Consider the following 21,261-nt stretch of genomic DNA (forward strand, 5'->3'; position numbering starts at 1 on the left):
TAATCAAGTGTAATCTTTAGCAAATATCAAAATGAATGCGCATTTTGTCTTTTCTTCAAAGTAAACTAAAAAAATTAATTCAGTCTTTCATATATACACTGCCATATATACACACAAGTAACTTCCAAAGATTTAAATAATTAATATTTTTATATATATTTTTTAAATGATTTGAGAATTAATTATTATTATCAATGTTGAAAATAGTTTGAAAAACTAATAGTTTGGGGTAAGTCCTTTTTTATTTTTAAAGAAATTATACTTTCATGCATTAAATTGATCAATTATGACATTAAAGACATTTGTGATGTTACAAAAACTTCTATTTCAAATAAATGCTTCCAAAGATTGTAATAATTAATATTTTTATATATAATTTTTAAATGATTTGAGAATTTATTATTATTATCAATGCTGAAAATATTTCGAAAAACTAATAGTTTTGGGTAAGTGCTTTTTTTTTTTTAAAGAAATTATACTTTTATGCATTAAATTTCATTAATTAAGACATTAAAGACATTTGTGATGTTACAAAAATTTCTATTTCAAATAAATGCTGTTCATTGAATTTTTCTTTCTTTTTTTTTTTTAAATGCTTGAATATACATCTTAAGTCCGTTTTGGAGTTTATTTTCCCTCGCTTGGTTGGTTTTGCCCAGATTTACATCAAGTTTTTCTTTTCTATTTTCCTGCCCAGTCTACTCTACATCAGAAAATCCCTGAGGGCTTATGTAGTATATTCTGAAAGAAAATTCCTATAATACCTCCTGACATGCACTTCTTTATCTGTTAGACTGTCTTCTGAAAATTTGTTCGGGGGAAGAGATTACACAAAAGATGTCAGCTGAAACTGATAAGTGAGCTGATTGAAACTGAGCAAATGAATCCAAGTCTTGTTCTGATCCGGCTCTATCTGGTGAGCAGCCCGCAGCAGCGAGACTGCGAGAGCTTCCTCTTCTCCTCCTATGCCTGTCACGCCTGTGATCAGAGACATGCGGTCAGTCTCCACAGTAATGTAAAACTATGGTGAGATCTTCCCGTTTTGGAATAGTTTGCATTCCGATGTCAGCAGTGCTTGTTTCATATGTTGAGCTTGAACAGGGGAGGTTCTGTAGGTCACAAGGATTTGGTACCTTGCAGCAGGGACATGCCTGTCAGTTGAAAATGTGCTGAGCGCCGTCCATCTGGTTGAAGTGTATTAGATGCATGATGTGTGTGAATCACAGGTCATGTAGAGATAAGAGAGGTCAGATGGTTCACCACATTTGCACGTTACTCAAATAAATTATGTCTTTAAACAAGCTTAACATTCAGACGTACCTTGCCAGAGACAGAGCAGAATTATTTCCATGAATCTAAAAATAACCTCTCATTATTAGTTACGGTCTTAATCATCTCATACTGATAGTGTGGATAAAAAAGGATTTTTTTTCTTCTTCTCATTTTGGAATAATTTTAGGTGACCATTTATAAGATGCCACACGAGTTCTAATAATCTTATAATGGTTAATCTATTAAACAATTATCATTATTAATTCAATTAATATTTGCACTTGTACAATTAGACCATTTCTATTTCTCATATAGCAACTGCTGAATCTTTCATTAGTGATTATTATATGTATAAGATTATTATATTAATTCTCTTTTTCATCTATATCAAACTAAAAGGCATTTATTTTTTAAGACATAGCATAAGCATGCTTTAGAAGCTTGACATACTATACATTGAGATTTTTAGAAATATGTAAAAAAAAAAAAAAAAAAAAAACACGTTAGTAGTTGGTTCATTTGTTTGTTGACGCTACCTGGTTAGATTCACCCCCCTTCAAATAATGCAGTGAAATTCATACATTTTTATGCGTGACTTGCAACTGTTCAAAAACTTTTTTGGGCTGCAGTGTATATGGTGCTGTTCTACATGGAAGAAATTGATCAGAGAGTCCAGCTGGAGTCAGTTACATCAGATCAACTGCTCAAAACACAGGCTCTAAAAACAGAGAAATAAACAGCATGACTATGGGATAAACATTTATTCTATTTAGTTCAGCAGATTGTAAGACAAGAAGAGAAGCAATGGAGCATATGATAGGAATATAGGAAGGGATGAGAGGAGGAAAGGGTTCTTTTAGCACAGAAAAAACTGGGAAATTGTCATTTGTTATGATGGATTTCATTACATTGTATTGTTAAATAGTTTGACATACAATCCATTAAATGAACATAAAAATAAACATGGGTGCAAAATGTTATTGTTCTCATCCATCATGTTGTAAAACAGTAAAATTGATATAAAAAAAAAATTTCATGGTTCATAAATCACTTCAAATAAGATGATCAGTGTAAATCTAGTAAGGGACTTTGGACTTTACAATAGACAGTTATTATATTATGTAATTTCGGTTTATTCCACTCTACTGGAATGAGGCTTTAGGGAAGAAAGTAAACACTTGCCGTTTGGTGAAAACATCTTTTATTGTACAAAAAATAAAACCAAAGAACCATATAATATTATTGCAATCGTTTAAAATCAGTAAAAATGCTTGTGTATAGATCTGATGTAGAAACACTCTCTGAGCCTAATTAAAGGACTTCTTTGTCTCAAATGAAGCAAATAATAGTGCATTAGACTGCTAGGATTGATGGGTCTGACCTGTAGGTGTGATATATTACACAGTACATCTCAGCATCTGAGTCAGTAAAGTCCAAAACACTGTATGCCTATGAGATTTCTTCCATGGAAATGACAAAAAAATTCAAAATGATAACCTTGTGCGGTTTGTTCTAGAAAATCACACACATGAAAAGGAGAGAAAGCTGGTTGCTGGTCTGAAGTAACACAATAGACCATCCTGCAGCCTTGACATGCTGAGCACATGCCCACGTGTTCTCTTGGGCGGTTTTCAGTCGCTCCACTATGGGGCGTATTAGGGCTTTATGGTCCACAGAGGGAGCGGGCTATGTCAACTGTTCAGCTGAACCATGTAGGCCTATTTACTGGAGATGAGAGCGAGTGGGAACTGTTGTGGTAAAACACAAAACACAAACCACCCACATAAACAAACACACTTTTTGAACATTACATTGCGATGAATTTATGATCAGACGCTTGTGTTCATTTAAACCTTTCTCGTAATTTAGAAAAAAAATATTTACATTTCACTTTATTTTGAAAAAAATTACATATGAAACCGATAATGATAAACAAAACTAACATGTCTATATATATTTTCTAGAAATAGGCTACACTGTATACATTTAGCTACAATAGGCTACTCCAAGGGATTTTTAGAGACCATTTTTTCTGCACAAGCAAGCAAACAAACTAATATTACCCGTGTTGTGAATATGCTGTTCTATTAAACGGGATGAGGTTAAAAAATTACGTGTAACAAGAAATAATGCCAAAGCACTCTTTCTATATCTGAATCTATCTTCGCTGATTCCATTTAGAAACAGGCGTAGCCTACAAGTAGGACCAGTCAGATTCACAAAGGATTGATTCTTATGACCGGTTCTAATGAATAGTTCAAAGTGACTCGCGAGTCTGAATGATGGATCCTTCGCTGAATCACTTAAATGACTTTAGTGAATCTGACAGAGACGGTAGGCTATTACATACCGCACAGCAAAAAAATATTTTTTATTATTATTTACCACTGCTGGTAGAAACTTCTCCCTTATAATGATGGCCGTTCAAAGTAATTTTGTAGTATTTAATAAAATGTGCCTATTAAATGCCAATAAAGCTCATTCTGATTCTGATCATTATATTAGCCTTTTTCTAATAACGACATGTAAATTTTGGAAGGCACTTAAAAACGTGAAACGCACTTATCTCTTCCTGTCTGCTGCCTTTGACGAGAAAAGGAAACTAGTTGTTTATAAAATAACGTTACTAGTTAAACAGTTACCCGCTGAAAAATGTGAGTATTTTCTTGAGAATTAGGCACCGCCGTCAAAAAGCAGCTCTACCACCTTTGGAGGCGGGATGTAGTTTTTGTAATCGGGACGCCCATCATTCAAAATGCAAACCAATGAGAAAGAGAGCGAGTGCTGGAACTGTATCGTCTCTCTCTTTTTCTGAGACAGCATGGCTCATACACCCTGATAAACTCAGCTGCCGAGGAGGTTAGGCTACTGTTGTGGACCATATCTGACCACTGAATCTTGAATACGATAAAACCTTTCGTCCAGAAAGGTAGTTTGGTTTCCTAATCCTAATCTGAAGACAGCGCTTCAGGACAGCGTCTACATAAATTCAGTTTATAAACGTCAAGGTCTGACCATACAAACAGAGCGCAGGTCTTCATTCACAGGTTGGAGAATGAGGTGCCAGTGGACATACGCTGTTGTTTTCATTCACTCAAACTAACTACACTGACCAACCGCGCTGAACATCTGACGGGTTTTGGAATGAGAAGTGAACATTCAAAGGACCTGTAATTTGTCTAATTGTTTTCTCTCCTCGTGGAAAAGTAAGTCGATAAATCGCAAGAAAGGATGTGCTTGAGATGAACGCTTTATCAGCCTGGACTATTGACAGTTGGCGAGCGCATTAAACCGGAATCTTAGCGTTACTTCTAATTATGTACATGTAACTGTGACTCTTTGAATGACTTTGTCATTCCTTGCACTGCGGTCGTATAGATCTGTCTTCATCTTTTGTACAGTAAAAGAAACATAATTTAAAGAGAACAGATTCCGCGCGTGGGATATTCAAGGAAAATCTGACGGGTCGCGCACTTCATCACCGGAACGCTGTATCGAAGGAGACTGCTATTGAAACTTTCAGAAATGCCGCAGGTGGAGATGTTTTATTTTGTGTTGATCAGCCTGTGGATGTCTGTGTTGGGCCTGGAACCGGCGTCTAAGGTTGTGGCGGATCGCTACGCTGTCTTCTGGAACCGAACAAACCCAAGGTGAGTTAGTTATTTGCGCAGTAAAAAGGCTATATTAAAACGCCGTTTCACTTCTATCATTTAGAAGCGCAACAGTCCGCAGGATATCGAGCGAAATATTACGCGAATGCGAACTGAACAGCTTCGTCAGGATCGTTTGAATAAGTTTGACTGATGATACAACAGTCATAACAAACACATTGTATGGGCGAAACTTCTTACAAAATGCACGCGTGCACATATCACGCGCGATAGACACATTAATAGCATTATTTTACAGTAAACAGGCAACACTCTGAGGAGCATGGTAAGAAACGGCTCTCAGAAAAAAAAAAATGAAGTGCGAGTTGTTCTAATATTCTGTACGTTGTTTGTTCGTTTGTTGTAGGGGGTTTCACTGATACCAAGCTAACAAAGGCCAAGTTTTAGTTTGGTAGTTTATATATGTATGTATGTACCTACTGTATATATAAATATATGTATATATAAATGTATGTGTGTGTGTGTGTGTGTATATATATATATATATATATATATATATATATATATATATATATATATATATATACACACACACACACACACACCACACACACACACACACACCACACACACCCCACACACACATATATAATATATATATATATATATATATATATATATATATAAAAATATATATACATACATATATATATATATATATATATATATATATATATAAAACTAGTTTTTATGGGAATTTCTACCTCCTTCCAATAACTACATAACTTTAGGCCAGATTTATATGAGAAGGTATTCTTTGTGCTTTTGGGAGATTGACAGGCAAGCTCTCTGCTCTTTAAAACTAAGAAGTTATTACCCCGTGCCACTAGCTTGTCCTAGACATTGCCCTCTAGAAATATCATTAGAAATATATATCATGGCTCAATGGTTAGTTGTTCTTTAAAATCCAATTTACCTCTCTGAATGTGATTTTGCTTGTTATCATAATTCTAAAAGGTCACAATTCTATCGATTCATATTTCTTTTGAGGCATTTATAAAATGTGTGGCTGAAAATGGGCTAGTAATGGATTTCAACAAAGGTTTTCTAATAAGGTAATACAACCTTGCTGTGCAGTGAAGGGTGGTAATGAAAAATAGCATTATGAGTTGAGTTGAAATAAGTACTTTTCTGGCTGAATGTGAAATACTTGAATAAGTTGGTTTGATGTCTGTTAACAGTTTGATCATTTTGAATAAGCCAATATTCATAATATATTATTATTCATGTGAAAAATAATTGAACAATTAACATTTAATATGTTTAAATTGAAATTACATCTGGCTCGCTGTCCCCTTCTCTTTGCCGCAAATCTTTAGTTGCCTGAAAGCGCTGCGTCCAGCTCATGACCATTCTCAGTTGTTCCTCTTCAGTTGCCATGGGGCTCTCTCTCTGCCCTGCACCCCAGCCCCATGCTGGTTTTACACAATGGGTCAAACCCAGAGAGGCATTTCAGGAGAGGCTGATGCCCAGTTGGGTGCATGCTCATGAGAGAGGGGTCACACATTCAGTGATAACAGCACAAGGCTGCGGTTAACCATCATCGGACAGTATTGAGCTCTGGTTAGGGTGAATCTGAGGGCGAGCCCGGTTTCTATAGCTTGGCAGAAATGTGTGTGTTTGTGTGATCGTGAATATCTGCGTGTGTGTGTTGGAGGCTCCCTGCCTAGGTTTTGTCCGGGCAAAATGAGGCCCCTCTAGCAAATAAATGAGTTAGTTCAAATGAGTATCTCTCGTTCACATTCTCACCCAATGGCCTAATTCAAATCTGGCTGTTCTGTATAATGTAGCAGCACTCTCTGGCAAGACCTTGGGGCCCTGAATGTCACTTATAACCCATAAAACAAGAAAACTTTTGATCAGAATGTGTCTGTACATCAATCTTACATTTCCATTTATACGTTTAGCAGACGCTTTTATCCAAAGCAACTTACAGTGCATTCAGGCTAACATTTTTTTATTTAATTTTTTTACCTAACATGTGTTCCCTGGGAATCAAACCCACAACCTTTTGCACTACTAACACAATGCTCTACCACTGAGCCACAGGAACACAGATCTGATGTCTGACTTTTTTATTTAGACATTGATTTATCTTTTTAGATGCTTGATCGGTGCATTGTGTTGTTTCAAATAGCTGAATCTTCCTCTCTTAATGTTGCTCATTAACATGGCTAAATTACGAACATTAGAAACAGTTGTACTGGAGTCCAACTCAAAGATTTAGATAGCTGTGCCATGGAATATTAATTTGTCAGAAAGATTGCCTACATTAGAGCTTTAATTGAAGTTCTTAATAGCTCAATGGCATTTAGTGACAAACAACATACTATAATAATAAGAATCACAACTGTTTATTCATTTTTTTTTCTCAAAGCACGCAGACAGGCTTATCTCTTAATTGTTATTTTGCAAGCGAAGGAGTTACACTTTAGAGCGGCGGCAAACGTACTGGGTGATTGCTAGTATTTTCACATGAGTGAGTACAGAGGAGTCTATAGAGATTCTTTAGAGGATTTAGGGAGGAATGGCTCCTTTAGTTTTCGGCCTGAGATTTGCAGCGCACCCATTCATATGTAAGCCTCTGTCTTGCTCTACATATGGTGGTCTTACAAGCTTCACTGGGTTTCGGAGGCTCTTTTTTTCCCTCTCCACTTCGGTCCACGCCGTTTGCAATTACAAATTCAATTCAAGTTGGCAGATTTCCTCTGAAGTTTCCCAGCTTGTTCTCAGATTAGTCATTTCTTAGTTTGAGACATGTTTTTTTTCACAGGCATTACTGGATTGGCTTGAGATAGAGAGCTTATTGTTTCCTTCGCTATCCTGCCTATCCTGTGTTTCTGAGAAAGTAGTGTTCGGGTAATCCAGATATGCGATCTACATCGCAAATATACTCATTTGTCAATATTTTTTGTGCTAAATTCTAAAATAAAAAACTAAAAAAGTTCTTATGTTATCATCTGTCATCTTCTGGCTGTTTGTGTATGTGGTGCCATGGAAGCCGATACCACTGTCCATCAAAGAGGTCTGTCGAATGGACCTAACAGTTGGGCAGAGGGATTTCAGCATTCTGACGGAGTCCTGTTTTAATCATTGATAATGCCTCTCAAATCTCTCAGTAACAGATGTGGCACTTTTCCTACAGTTTTTGAAGCCTTTTCAGTCAGGTGGTGTAGTGAATAGTACACTCTGCCTATTTAGACTTGGGTTTTTTGTAACATTTTACACTTAAACGCATTCTCTGTAGTCTTTCCTTGCTTATTCCTTCACTACAGAAATGGGAAATGTCATGTATCTCCTGTAAAGCCATCTCTTTTTCACCTCTTAACTCTAGCTTGTGCAATATGACCCTTAGATGGTTTCCTTATTGTACCGGCTCAGTTTTAATCCCCACTTTAAAAACAAAGCCCATGGTTTGCGGTTTGTGGCCAGTTGATATTGTGATAGCTGTTTGGTGGTATTGTGTGGAGTTCAGTTTGTATTGTTCTCCGTGTTTACCCTTCTTTTCCCTCGCTGGCACTTCTGGCCTCCTGCTGCTTGATTCCGCCTCGATTTTAAATGGGGGAAAAAAAATCATGTCCAAATATTGACTGGTCTGAAGACCTCGGTCTTCTCCCACCCCACGTGAAAGGGTGCCATTGTTCCTGTCTTAGTGGATCGTTGCCAGAGTTTAAAGTATTTAGGCTCTTACACGCAGGAAGTGCATACAACATGGCTTGTAGAAGGAAATATAGGCCGACTAAACAATGGAAAGAGTTACAGATGGGAACCGCAGGCCTCTCGGTTTGAGTCCCACAATCGCACCCCATCCCGATTAACCCTCCAGGGCTATATGGCGGTGTGCTGGCACTCTCAAAAGATTTGGGGTATCAGAAGACTCATTCCAGCAGAGAGAAAGTTCTCCTGCAGGGTAGCTAGAACATCCTGCTGTTTGATGACCCCTAACACACCGAGAGGTGCCTGGCCCCATTCTTTCTGCACTCATCTTTTGCGTTCCGCTAATAAACTGTCATAATTGAATCTCAGCCAGAATTCTGGGAGTGTCTCTCTCTCTCTTTTTTTTTAAATTAAAGTCAACCGGTTCTCTTTTCATTTTTCGTAATCACGCTTGAGTCATCACAGCGATCGCTCTTCCTCTCTGAACTTTTAGATGATAACTGATGCATTTCAGGTCTCTGTGTTTGCTCGAGGTAAGCTCCTCATACATGGTGAGCTTTCAAACTGTGAGTGGTGAAATGTCTTCGGTGGCGTCTTTGAAGGCTTGGCTGAAGGTATTAACAGAAAGGCACTAAAGGGCTTAGGAGGTCATCGGCCCATTGTGTAAAGATACAAAACACTTCCTGTGGACCCCTTCACCCTTCTGTGTCTCCCTCGGAGAGCCACGACCCCAACAACAATTCATATTAATCAGTTTCAGACCTTAATGACCTGATAAAGCTCCTGAAAGGACCCTAAAGTTTACTAAGCCCCCTTGATAAGAATTGAAGGAAAATGTAGCATGCGGTAATGACTACTTTGTCCATTCTTTCACCGTGAAAGCGCAGAGCGATTTGCTCTTTGTGCCCTGCATTACGGCACATTTAATCGCAATGAGAAATAATGAAGGAAGCATTTGTTCGACAGGCTAAGCTAATAAAAATTTACTGACTCTGCAAAAGTTAGCATAAAGGAAAACAAGAAAGAACAAGAAACTGAGAGAGAGAGAGAGAGAGAGAGAGAGAAAGAGAGAGAGTGTAGGCTTCATAGCTTGAAAAACTTGTCTCACTGATTTGAACTTGGTCTATAACCTTAAAACTTGCACAAATGAGGGACTTTTGGCTGAAGAATGCCTTTATCTTTCTTTCTCATCCATAAAGAACCTACAAGGATTCTTTGAAGCTGCCTACCATGAAATATTTCACTCATTCAACGTATTAATTGGATGATGAATATTTTTGCAGTGTGGTGAAGGACATACATCTTTTTAAAAAAAACATTCTTTGCCATTAAGCGGCTTTGGCTACATTATTACGGACATATTGCAATTATGGCTATGGTGGTGCTCCAATAAAATTAACAGATTGTTAATTAAATATTGTAGAGAAAAACACAATGTGACGTTTTTAATTTACCAAATCTTTTATGAACGAAATTAAAAGGCCAAAACAGCAAAACCTCCAAGGATAATCCAGTAAGTAATTTAGTAGTTATTTTTTATGTATAAACCCAATAATACTAATAAAAAAAGATACAGTTTAATTAGGCTGTTAATTGCTTAAAATGATTTGGCTGCTGCTTTTAAACATTGCACATTTATCAGTTCATATTTAGAAATGTGTCCCTCTTTCAATAATAAAACAAAGGTCAAAATAAACTTTTTGGGACTTAGATGTTCTCATCACTTTCTTGGTTTGAGATTGCGGAGCATTTTAAAGATGATCAGTCTGTGGTAAGTGGTAAAGCATTTCCTTGTTACAAATTTGGGTACGTTCCGAGCATTGGGATGCATAAAATATTAAATGCTGTTTGCGATCTCAGAGTCAAAAGTCTGGCCAACAAACCTTAACACGCAATGTTGAGAAAATGAGGTCAGTGTGACCATCATTGGAATCTTGTGGTCCATGTTTTGCTATATTGCGGTGGATTACTTTTTTGGTAGATTAATTTCTTCTGATTCGCTTTGGGTACTGTAGATTTTACCACAAATTAGATTGCATTAAATCATTTTCTGTCAGTTTTAATCATTTAATGACACTTTCATTATGTTTGTCATTATCTATGAATTGGTTTCCAGTCCTTTCTTGTCAGCATGAGTAGTCTACTAGTATTTTTCTAGCAGACGTAGGAGTGTCCACGCGGCCATTTTCAATCTTGCTTCCATTTTGTGTTTTGAATGGAACAGCAGCAGATCTGGGAGAAGGTTTCCTTCTTTTGTAGCCCTTTTCAGCATTTTTAATGCTTTACAACTGATTTCCTTCCAAACTGTGTTTAATTTAGATCTTGCAGTCAATCAATGCAAAAGAATGAAGAGTTTATTGATTTCTATCAGTTTCACTCTAGAATGTTGACCCCATTCCAGAAGTAAACTAGTCCAAAAATGTTTGTGTTACACAACACAACTCTAAATTTGTACATTTAATTTACGCCACAGACATCATAAACCAGACTGTACTCTGGTGCTCTGGCACTAGTATCACTGGTAGGGGGAACATGCTAGCAGATGGTTGAGTCATGGAGGAATCCACTCCTCTTTTATGTATCTGCTGCGGCCAGGCCTCAGTTATTCTTGTGCATAATTGATGGAAAAGTTAGAATAGCAGAAGTAATGCGATGAGAGGATGCAGCGAAGCGGCAAGGCAGACAAGCGCACTACTGGCTGCCGGGAGTGGGATCGCGTGCGTGGGGCAGCAAACATTGCAGGGGATGAGAGGGCAGCTGTAGTAACAGGTCATCACAAAGAAGGAGGACAAAGTGTCAGCTGCTAATCAATCAAGCACTTCCTATTCCGAAAGTGACCTTCTAGCTAAGCAAACACACGAAAGATGCGTGCCGGTCGAACTATAACAACTCTTTTGTTATACTTGATATAAATAGTGATGCACTGCTTGTACATTTGATTTGTAATGCAATCAAAATGGCATTTTGAATATGCATATGGGTTTGCCATTGTTTTGAATCCTTTGATCTCTCATGTGATTCAGTGAAACTGCAGGCGTGCTCACGCTGCTCCTGTGACAAGTTGTGTGTCACACCTTGAGCGGTCAGTACAAAGAGGTGCTAATGGGCGAACAGCCCTACTTTGTCTAATAGACAATGAGCCGCTAACCAGTATCATCCTGTTTCAAAGCAGCCCCACGACCATTCAGGGAGTCTGCAGGAAATTAAGGTTTCTTCCCCTAAGGCTTTCTTTGAATCACCGTGAAGCACTAGTTAACAGAAACTAATCATTATTGGTCCTCCCAGTTTGATCACTCGGACTGTAAGAACTGACGTAGAGCAAAACACTGAAACTGGGAAAGGTGAAAACTGGAAGTGTCACATTTTATTAGGCTGAATAATTAACCATACATTCCTGTTTCAGTATGTATTGCAATGTATCTCAGGAATAAGCATGTGGTCAGTGATCAAAAAATAAGCTGTTTTTTGCCGCCTTTTTTGGTTTGCCAGCATTTTAAAGCGTGAAGCAGGGGGAATAATCCCAAATGTGATTAAAAACATGAGTAAATGCAAAGATAAATCTTTTCTTTTTAGGATTAGGATGGGAGCTTTTTTTGGTTTAGGGCTATTGTGCTATTTATTATGAATTTAAATAACTGCTTTTTTGGCTATATACATGAAAATTAAACTTTCAATAATTTACATGATATACATGTATTTTTTTTACATGATACATATTTACAAATATTCAAGATTTTCATTTGTGTATAAATATGCTTTAAAAACACCTTGTTTTTTGCATTTAATGTTTCTATAATTTTTTCTAGCATTATTTTTTGCTTTGAAAGATGCAAATAATTCACCAGTGTCTAAATACCCTAAATTCTATATCTATATGTTTGTTTCCCCAACAGAAATAGTTAAAAATTATTTTTCCTGATATACAATAAATTAAAAACTGTATGTTCCACAGCAATTCATTATGTAAATTAATAACCCTGCATGCACAGGCTTCATTAGACATCTTATCCAAAAAGCGATAAATTTGTCAGGAGGAATTTTGTGCCGCCACAAGACATGAACAGAAATACGATCCCATTATAGCTCAAAAGAAACCATCTGTCTTGGACATAAATATTATTGCAATGCCATAAAGGCTTCCGATGGAAACATAAGCACTAAATGTGCTCAGGAAACAAATAAACCACTTTTATGGCTGTACCTATGGCCCTCTGGGCATTTCTGCTTCCTTGAAAAGACACAAAGAAAATCCTTCAAATCATCACCTTCTAATGCTCTCAGACCGGCACGTGGAAATTTGCAACAATTTACTGTTTTAATGATTACAGGATTACATTCATTACTCATAGTAAATGCAATTGTATTGATATATTTACTTATTTATTGATATAAAATACTTTTTTAAAGATTTAATGTTTTTTTATATAAAGGTTTTTATGTGTCAAGTATTGTTACAAATTTAATGAAAGTGTGAGAAAATTTATGATACCTGAAAGTAAGGATTTTTCTTTTTAATTCACATAAATATGACTCAGTTATCTTCCACACATTCTATTATATTATAACAAACACACCAAATTTATCCCTTGACATTTATTAATTTTATTATTAATAAATAAATTATTTTTTTTAACTGAAAGGTTGTATTTTAATATTATCCCTTATTTTTGTCAGTTTGATTCTTTATAATCTGTAACCGTGATTTACACCACACTACTACGAGTATGTTATAATATGCCTGTTTACTATTGAAAACTGGGGCATGGAACAAAGCAATCGAGGGGAGTGGTTACCAGAAACCACCAATGGAATCATCAGTAGGGGCTCTGCAGATCTGGGGAAACCAATAAGGTTTTGATGGGTTGAGGATCTTCAGGCAGATTAGCACAGTAGAGTAACTTGGGGTGGCCTGAATGCAGAACATATTCCTTCTTATTAGCCTCAAGTTCAGTTTAGGTTCAGGTGATTTGCATGGTAAGTTCACTTAAAGATCGATCACCCTTAAAAGCATGCCACTGTATTTCATAAGTGAACAGAACGACCACTACCTTCAAATTTACAATGTTTAATAGTTGGGCTGGCGCTGGTCCCTGCCAACAGAGAGTGATTCATAAGTTATGTTCTCATATTAGCCTTCATATAATTCATGCACACTTCGGGACACCTAAAGTTTGCTCCGGTGTGAAAGTGAGAAGGTTAGTGGATGCACAGGCCCCCTTATAGTCGCTCCCCTCTCCCCTCTCTTTCTCCGTCGCCAGTTGTCTGCCACGTCCACGGACTCTGTCTTAAGGGTTGATATCAGATACACGGTGGGGATGAAACAGCTCACGCTGGGCTGTAGCCTGGCTCAACTGTGTTCTCACCTCTTTTTATTGTCCGCCTTAACTCTGATGTCATTTCCATCCCCTCTTGCGACCCTGTCAAACTGATAATATCTTTTTTCGAAAGTAGGAATAATCCTGATATGCATACCAGCCTTTAAAAGCAAGGAATATGTGTTATATGGGTGTTAGGATACGAGCACGCAGCCACTCTCAATTTTAGCCTTCCCACTAGGGGAATGAATCCCTGTCTGCCTCTGTCTCATCCCTGATGTCTTATAATGACTTTGTGTTTTCTCTTTTCTGCGTTTGATTATTTTGCCTATCTCCCCACTCCCTGCCCGGGTGCGATATCGCATAGTGGCCATTGAATTCACCATATGGAGCCGGTACAGCAGAGCCTATTGAGCAAATCACTCAGTCCAGATGCTTTTCAGATGATTGTGTAGCACCGTGCGATTTTAATGTGAATCTCCGCTTTTGCCCAGACAGACACACTAATTTCATTTGGTGCGCGTGGGATGAAGACGTGCTGTTGAAGACAGACCCCGTTGTGGCCGTGCTTATCTGGACTGGCACATCCTGCCACATTTGCACCCTTTTAATCTGACATCCTGGACACTGGGTTTTTCACTTGTGGCGTGAACGTTATTTAATGATGCTGAAATGTGATAATTTATACAAAACGGCAGTTCATAATGTTATCACATGGGATGGAAACATTATGTTTGCAGTCTCATTTTCCATAGCCCTTTTGTTGTAGTCCAGAATTACGTTAAATTAAGGCAGCATTAGGTTTGTTGAAACTGGTGTGGGAGTTCAGTGGGTTTAATTGTTTCTGGTTTTCTCAGGGAGACAATGAACATTGTGATTTCAAGGCCAAATAAAAAGGTTTATACTGACCTCATGGCACGTAGTTTGATGGCAAAGCCAGAAAGGTCACAACCGCATGGCTGCGGCTTCCCATCGCTCTCTTGACCTCAGTCCATTAGCACCTCCAGCCAGTGGGGTTCCAGCCCGAGCTAATCACCACTCTGAGATGTTTATGATGCATTTAGGATGTTTTATCTCTCAAATAAAAGTGTTTGATAAGTGTTTGAAAAGACAGCCAAGGGTAATCATTCAGGCCATTTCACAGACTCAGATGCTTTAGAAGTAAGTCTTGCTGTAAAGATCAAAGTCACCTCCAAGTTTTTTTCTGTTCTCAAACATCTGCTAAATTATGATTCGCAGAAAAAAAAAGAAGAAATTTGGATTTGCTCAGATTTTGTCCTTTTAATGTCCTCTGCAAATTTGCCAATTGCACATTTGGTCCGATTTTTTTGTTTGTTTTGCAAGTGTATCTGTGTGTTTGTGTGCAGTTATTTAAGGCCATTATTCAGCTCTGTTGGGTTGCGGCTGAACTTAAATTACCCTTAATGGCACAGAGATTTGCTGTGTCAAGGATAAATAAGTTTACTGTTTAGGACTCATTGAGGGCAAAAAAAGTATATACCTCAAGACAATAAAATCTATCAGCAAAAGCACAAGATGTACTACCATGAAATCAATATGTTTTATCTATTCATCTATCTTTATATTTTTCTATATATATATTTATATACTGTGTAATTCTAATGGTAAGAAAATCTTTGTAATTTTTTTGGTTGTCTTAATGCCAGTGGTGGCTACCACAGTTTCCTTAGTTTAATGTAGTGGAAATAGCTGTAGTAAATTTTGGCAGAACAAATAATTAAGGATGATTGAATTTAAATAATCTATGGAATCAATCAGTTCAGATGAAATGTATATTGTCTAAAAGAAAACCACATTTTGAATAGAATATATAAAATAAATGTTTTGAAATGAATGGTGGCTTTTAATGACAATAGTTTATGTTATGGTGGGGAAAACCATATGACTAGTACCTGGAAATGTTGTCCACACCAAGATTGATGGGCATTAATCACATCAAGTTTCATCCAACACCATGAGTCATTTTAATTCCAAATCAAATGTGTAATCACAGCAACAACCTCTGTGGTTTTCAGTGTTCAAAACAAACGAGTGGAAATGAAATGCAGCGCAGAGAGCAGGCCGAAGCTGAAGACTTTCCCACTTTCTTTCAGGTGCTAATTGAATTGGTCTGTTTGCCAAAGACTCCCATTCTAGGAGAGAGAGAGAGAAAAAGAGAAAATGCTTGGGCGCATTCCTACGTTAAGCCTAGGGGCATTTTTACAGGGCGTGAGGACAGTGTTTTCAGAGAAAATATGTGTAAGCTCTGATATCTGTGCTTGTATGTGAATCATATGTTGTGCTCTTCCAGGGTCCGTCAGAAGAGCAACCTGTGACCTGCCGCAAATATTAGGTATAAATAGCACTTAAGAAAACAAGATTTGATTAAAGAGCTTGTGGTCTTGTGCTATTTATTTTCTCTGCAAAATGCAAAAGGATGCTGTATTAGAAAATTGTAGTGAACAATTGAACATGGATATGTAGGTCTGCAAGCCCGTCGGGTCCCGATGGGGCCTGACACACTGAATCCATTCGGGCAGGGCTCGGGCCATTTTTTTTTTTTACAGATCAGTCTCATTTAGCTTCTCTCCTTTTATTGTGCACATATATGCACAGAGCACACATAGGCTACTGTATGAAATACTGTTATAATGATTATAGGCTATTATAAATATAATACATCGCCTACACAATATGCAACACATATATGCACGCATTAGCATGCAGGAGACAGTTGACCATGCAGAGCTTCAGGGAGAAGTTGGAGCCTGGGGAGTTATTAAAAGCTGCATTTTGAAAGATTTTTGATTTGATTACCATTCCTATTCAAGACCAGATGGAAGAAAGCGCATCATGTTTGTTTTATTTATTTTATAAAAGCACAACGTTTTGTTTTGTAGTGAACAAAAATAAAATTAGACCCTTTACAGTTACGAATGATGAATTACTCTTACCTTATGAGCAAAAATGACGGCGTATTCACGGAAAACATGCAAGTGATCACGCAGGCACCTCCATGCCCTGCAAAGCGCGCAGCTTCCACTCTCCGCACAAACTATTGTATATAGCGCACGTTTATCTAGGTTTAACGTTTAAACATGGTTATATGCTTGAACTGTTTTGGTATATCTATAGACTTTATTTTAGGCAAGTTGTGATGATTTGAGAAGGCTAAATTGATCAAACATATATGCTGGCCGCTTGGTCATTACTTTAAAAAACAAAAACGTATATTTAACGAACAAAAAATGCTCCAAACGTTTTTCGAAATTAACTTAATAAAAAACTAAACGAAATATAATCACTTTGCCATTACATACAAAACTGAACTATTTTTAATAGCTGAAACAGTAGTATAAGCTGTTTTGGGAGAAAGGGGGAAAAAGGCGGGCTCGGGTCGGGCTCAGGCTGGTAATCCTGATAAGCTGACGGACACGGGCCTGGCTCGGGCATGAGCATCTCGGGCCAGGGCCAGGATCGGGCCTAAATTTGAGGCCTGTGCAGGGCTCTAATATGTAATGGTGAATGATGTGCACTTATTCCACTGATTATATTAGATCACCCTATGTAGTTGGAACTATAGCTGTCAGTTAATTGAAAATGATCATTGTTTAATCACACACACACACACACACACACACACACACACACACACACACACACACACACACACACCACACACACACACACACACACACACACACACACACATATATACATACACAATATATACAAGCATATATGTAATTACTAGAATTTTCAAAGATAGATATAATAAAAAATATAAAATAATAAAATAAAATTTAAGTAACAAAACATTTAATGTAATAAAATATATAAAATATAATTCAGCAATATAAAATATGAAGCTTTTTTAAATAATTAATCACAAGAAGTGAAAGGCTTTATTCAAACAGTTATTTAAAGTTTTTCTACAATTTTTTAAAGTCTAAGGAAAAAAGTTTTATAATTTCTTTTAAATATTAGTGTAAAATATCAGTTAATATTTTTGATTTTCTGTTCTTGCCATGAACATTTTATTGGTGCTGACATGGCATTAAAAAATCACAAAGTTAATTTATAAAGTTGAGAACCCAAGTTTCTGCTGATCCAGTTTACTTTAGAATTTGTTTTAACTTGCCTATAGTTATAAAATAGCACTTACTTTCCGTTTAACGTACCAAAAGTTTGTAGCTAGCACAAAAGCTGCAATCTCTCTAGAGAGTTTTGGTTCAGTGACTCAGACCATAATCATGCCTGCCTTGTTTAGCTTCAAACTGAGGACCATTTCTTGCTAAATTCTGTTTGGTTATGTCTGAGTGCATTCATTTTCAATTGAAATAGATGGTCTGTGGAAGCAGATGAAGAAACTGTTGAACAAAATCTTTGTAAACGAGAAGAGACAAGTAGCGCATTGGTCTATGCGGTGCGCAGAGCAAGGTGTCTAATTGTGTCTGACACCTCTCTCATTGGCACAAGTAGGAGGTTTCAGCACATCAGCAGGATCTAAGCTGTAGCCGAACTCTCACATGACTTGCAGAAGTCTATTGTTTGGTTTATATTCTCGATAATGTCATAAGATATAAATTTGTGTTTGGATTGATGTCAGCACCTAGTAATTTAGAACTTTTCTTCCATTAGTTGCGTGAATAAATATCACAGCACTCCGTTTGCATTGTCTGATGGGGACAAATAAACGTGAATGTGAGTCAGAGTGATTGGAATCTGAGGCCAGAACGGCGGCTCCGCCCTTTTTTGTGTGTGTGTCTTTTCCCGCTGAGCAAGCAGTGCAGGCTGTTTCTCACAGATGGAGGAAACTACACACCAAGAGTGTGACTATCAGCACCATCACAGGGACTTTTCCTCTCTTCATGGCGTGCTCTTTCTCACTCTAGCCAGTGAGGGGGCCACCGTGAATCAAACGCCCCATGAAAGCTGAGTCGAAGGTTATCTGCTGGTGTAGACACGTGATAGTCAGCAGCCTCGCTTTTAAAGCTGCCACTTTGAAATTCACAGTCAGCACCTTAAATCATTCTGTCCTGTCTGTTTGTTCAGTTTATCTACTGATCTATAGCTTTGACTAACAAGGCAAAAGATTTGAATCTTTCAATCTGTGTACAGCATGGCAGATTTGGGCAAAATTCAGATCTAAAGAATTTGAATTAAAATTCTATCATCTATCTATCTATCTATCTATCTATCTATCTATCTATCTATCTATCTATCTATCTATCTATCTATCTATCTATCTATCTATCTATCTATCTATCTATCTATCTATCTATCTCATTGTCTATTGTTCTTTTAATCTCATTCATTCTAATTTTTTCATCTATCCTCTTTCTATATAGGATTCATTCTGTTGTTATATCATTGTCTATCTGTCGTTCTATTTATCTATCTATCCATCTGTCTATCGTTCTATCATTCGTTCTATCAGTCTTCATTCTATCTATTGTTCTTTCTGTCTGTAAGACCTATAAACCTTAAAACTTCAAGACTTCAGTCCTTTTTCAAACCGTTCAGACAAGTTAAAGTCTGCTTTCAGACTTTGCTTTTCTACTTAATAATTATTGTTATATTTATTTCTTTGAATTTTCATTAAAAATTCTACTTCCTTCCTAGAATTAAATACAAATTGTGATTCTGTGTCCTGTTTTCTGCTGCAATTCAATTCTGAATGATGCAGAATGGAGCCCAGAGAGAGTATTTGCCCAGTCATGTGTACCTAACTAATTGTTTCTGCCTAAAAAGACCATTGCTGGTGACAACCTTTACAGAAAATCACTGGACGGCATGCAAGTACTTAGAGTGCACCCTGTGTGACCGTTTCGAGTTATACTTTTGACACTGTAATTTACCCACATCAGGCCTCTATCAACAAAATGATCCATACTGACCCCATACAGGCCCTAAAACCACAAAGAGCTGTCTAGCACAGCACAGTCCACTCACCAAAACATTTATCTCTGATCAGAACCAGACCTAGACTATTGCAGCTATGACGAGAGAAGATATTAACTCCTTCCCTCAGCAGAATTTTCTGGGAATGAGAGCGGTTTACAGGCTCTGGTCTGCTGGGCTCAGGCTGATTGAGCTATGCAGTCCAGGCTTCAGTTGTGGCTGCAGATTGTCTGCTGGATGTGCATATAACGGCAGTGATTAACACGGCCTGTCATCGTGCCATGACGTTGCATGGACAGAGAGCTTATTTTATGGCGCTGTATTTTGCTGAGTGAATCAGGTTATAAAACTGTCTCTGCTAAAGAGCCCTGCTTCTCTTAGATCTGTTTGCAGACTCCCTTTTATGTATGTTGCCCTCTTGGCCACATATGTTTCAGTGTTGTCTATTTTACTTAAGTCAGACGTCCTGCTACTGAAAATTTATGATCAAAGGACAGGCATAGAGGGCGACCAGTCACAAGGAAATATTTATTGTCATCAGAGCTGTTAACATTGTTAGATTTAACGGTTTTTCATTTTTCTTTCATGTAATGAATGTTTTTTTTTTTTTTTTTTTTTTTAACTAAATGAAATGATCCAGAGCTGCAACTCTCATATGCATACACATGCAACAATACAGGTGGATTACTGATGATGAAAGACCCTCCTTATTGGTAATTTAATTATAATTCAAATCTAGATAGGATGCTCAACAAAGGTAAAGCAAATTGCCAGTTTAAATTGAAAATTTTTATTATAGAATTATTGTGAATGAGTTTCATGTTTGTATTTCATGTCTGTTTCGATGGAGTTAAAAATACAGAATATGAATATAGAATGACAAGTAAAGTGCACAGCTGCGCATATAAATATATTTATGCATATATGTGTGTGTGAGTGTATACAGTAAATATCCAATATTATAAAATGCATGCAACATATGAATTGTAAAATTGAATCATAATTTATTCATTAAATGTTTACTCAACACCTGGGTCAAAAACCAATTAGATTTCTTCTCACAACAGGCCTTAATATTCAAACATTTTGAGTTGTGCTTAATTTAGGGAGTGTTAAATAATGTTGCATGACCTCATACATAGAAATACTGTCAGTCAGCCTGTGGATCCTCTTAAATTCAGTTTGTTAGCACAGGGAATATTCTTAGATGCGCAGTGGAAAAAGGGACTTCAGGGTGAGCATGAATCACAAAATAAGCATGATCACTGAACACATGTCTATCCGCAGAGCTGTTGTCATGGTCACTGTAAACATGGTAACGTATTTGTTGAACTGTGGCGAGGCACTGTTTTGACAGACTATTTCGTTAGGCCCTTCCATTCATTTTACTTATCCTGGCCGCTGACTTTAACCTTTAAAAGTTCCCCTTAAACATTACTCAC

General features: G+C 37.2%; 1 protein-coding gene across 1 annotated transcript in view; it reads left to right on the forward strand.

Moving 5' to 3' along the window:
• The first annotated feature begins 4,084 nt into the window (after window positions 1-4,084).
• The window catches only part of LOC109046075 (ephrin-A5b-like), a 47,926-nt gene continuing 30,749 nt past the window's right edge, over window positions 4,085-21,261 (forward strand). The window contains exon 1 of the mRNA XM_019063871.2: window positions 4,085-4,922. Within this exon, the coding sequence (XP_018919416.1) occupies window positions 4,798-4,922 (125 nt within the window). The 5' untranslated portion in view covers window positions 4,085-4,797. The remainder of the gene's footprint in view (window positions 4,923-21,261) is intronic.

The sequence above is a fragment of the Cyprinus carpio genome, chromosome A21, assembly GCF_018340385.1.
Source record: "Cyprinus carpio isolate SPL01 chromosome A21, ASM1834038v1, whole genome shotgun sequence".
Lineage (NCBI taxonomy): Eukaryota > Metazoa > Chordata > Actinopteri > Cypriniformes > Cyprinidae > Cyprinus > Cyprinus carpio.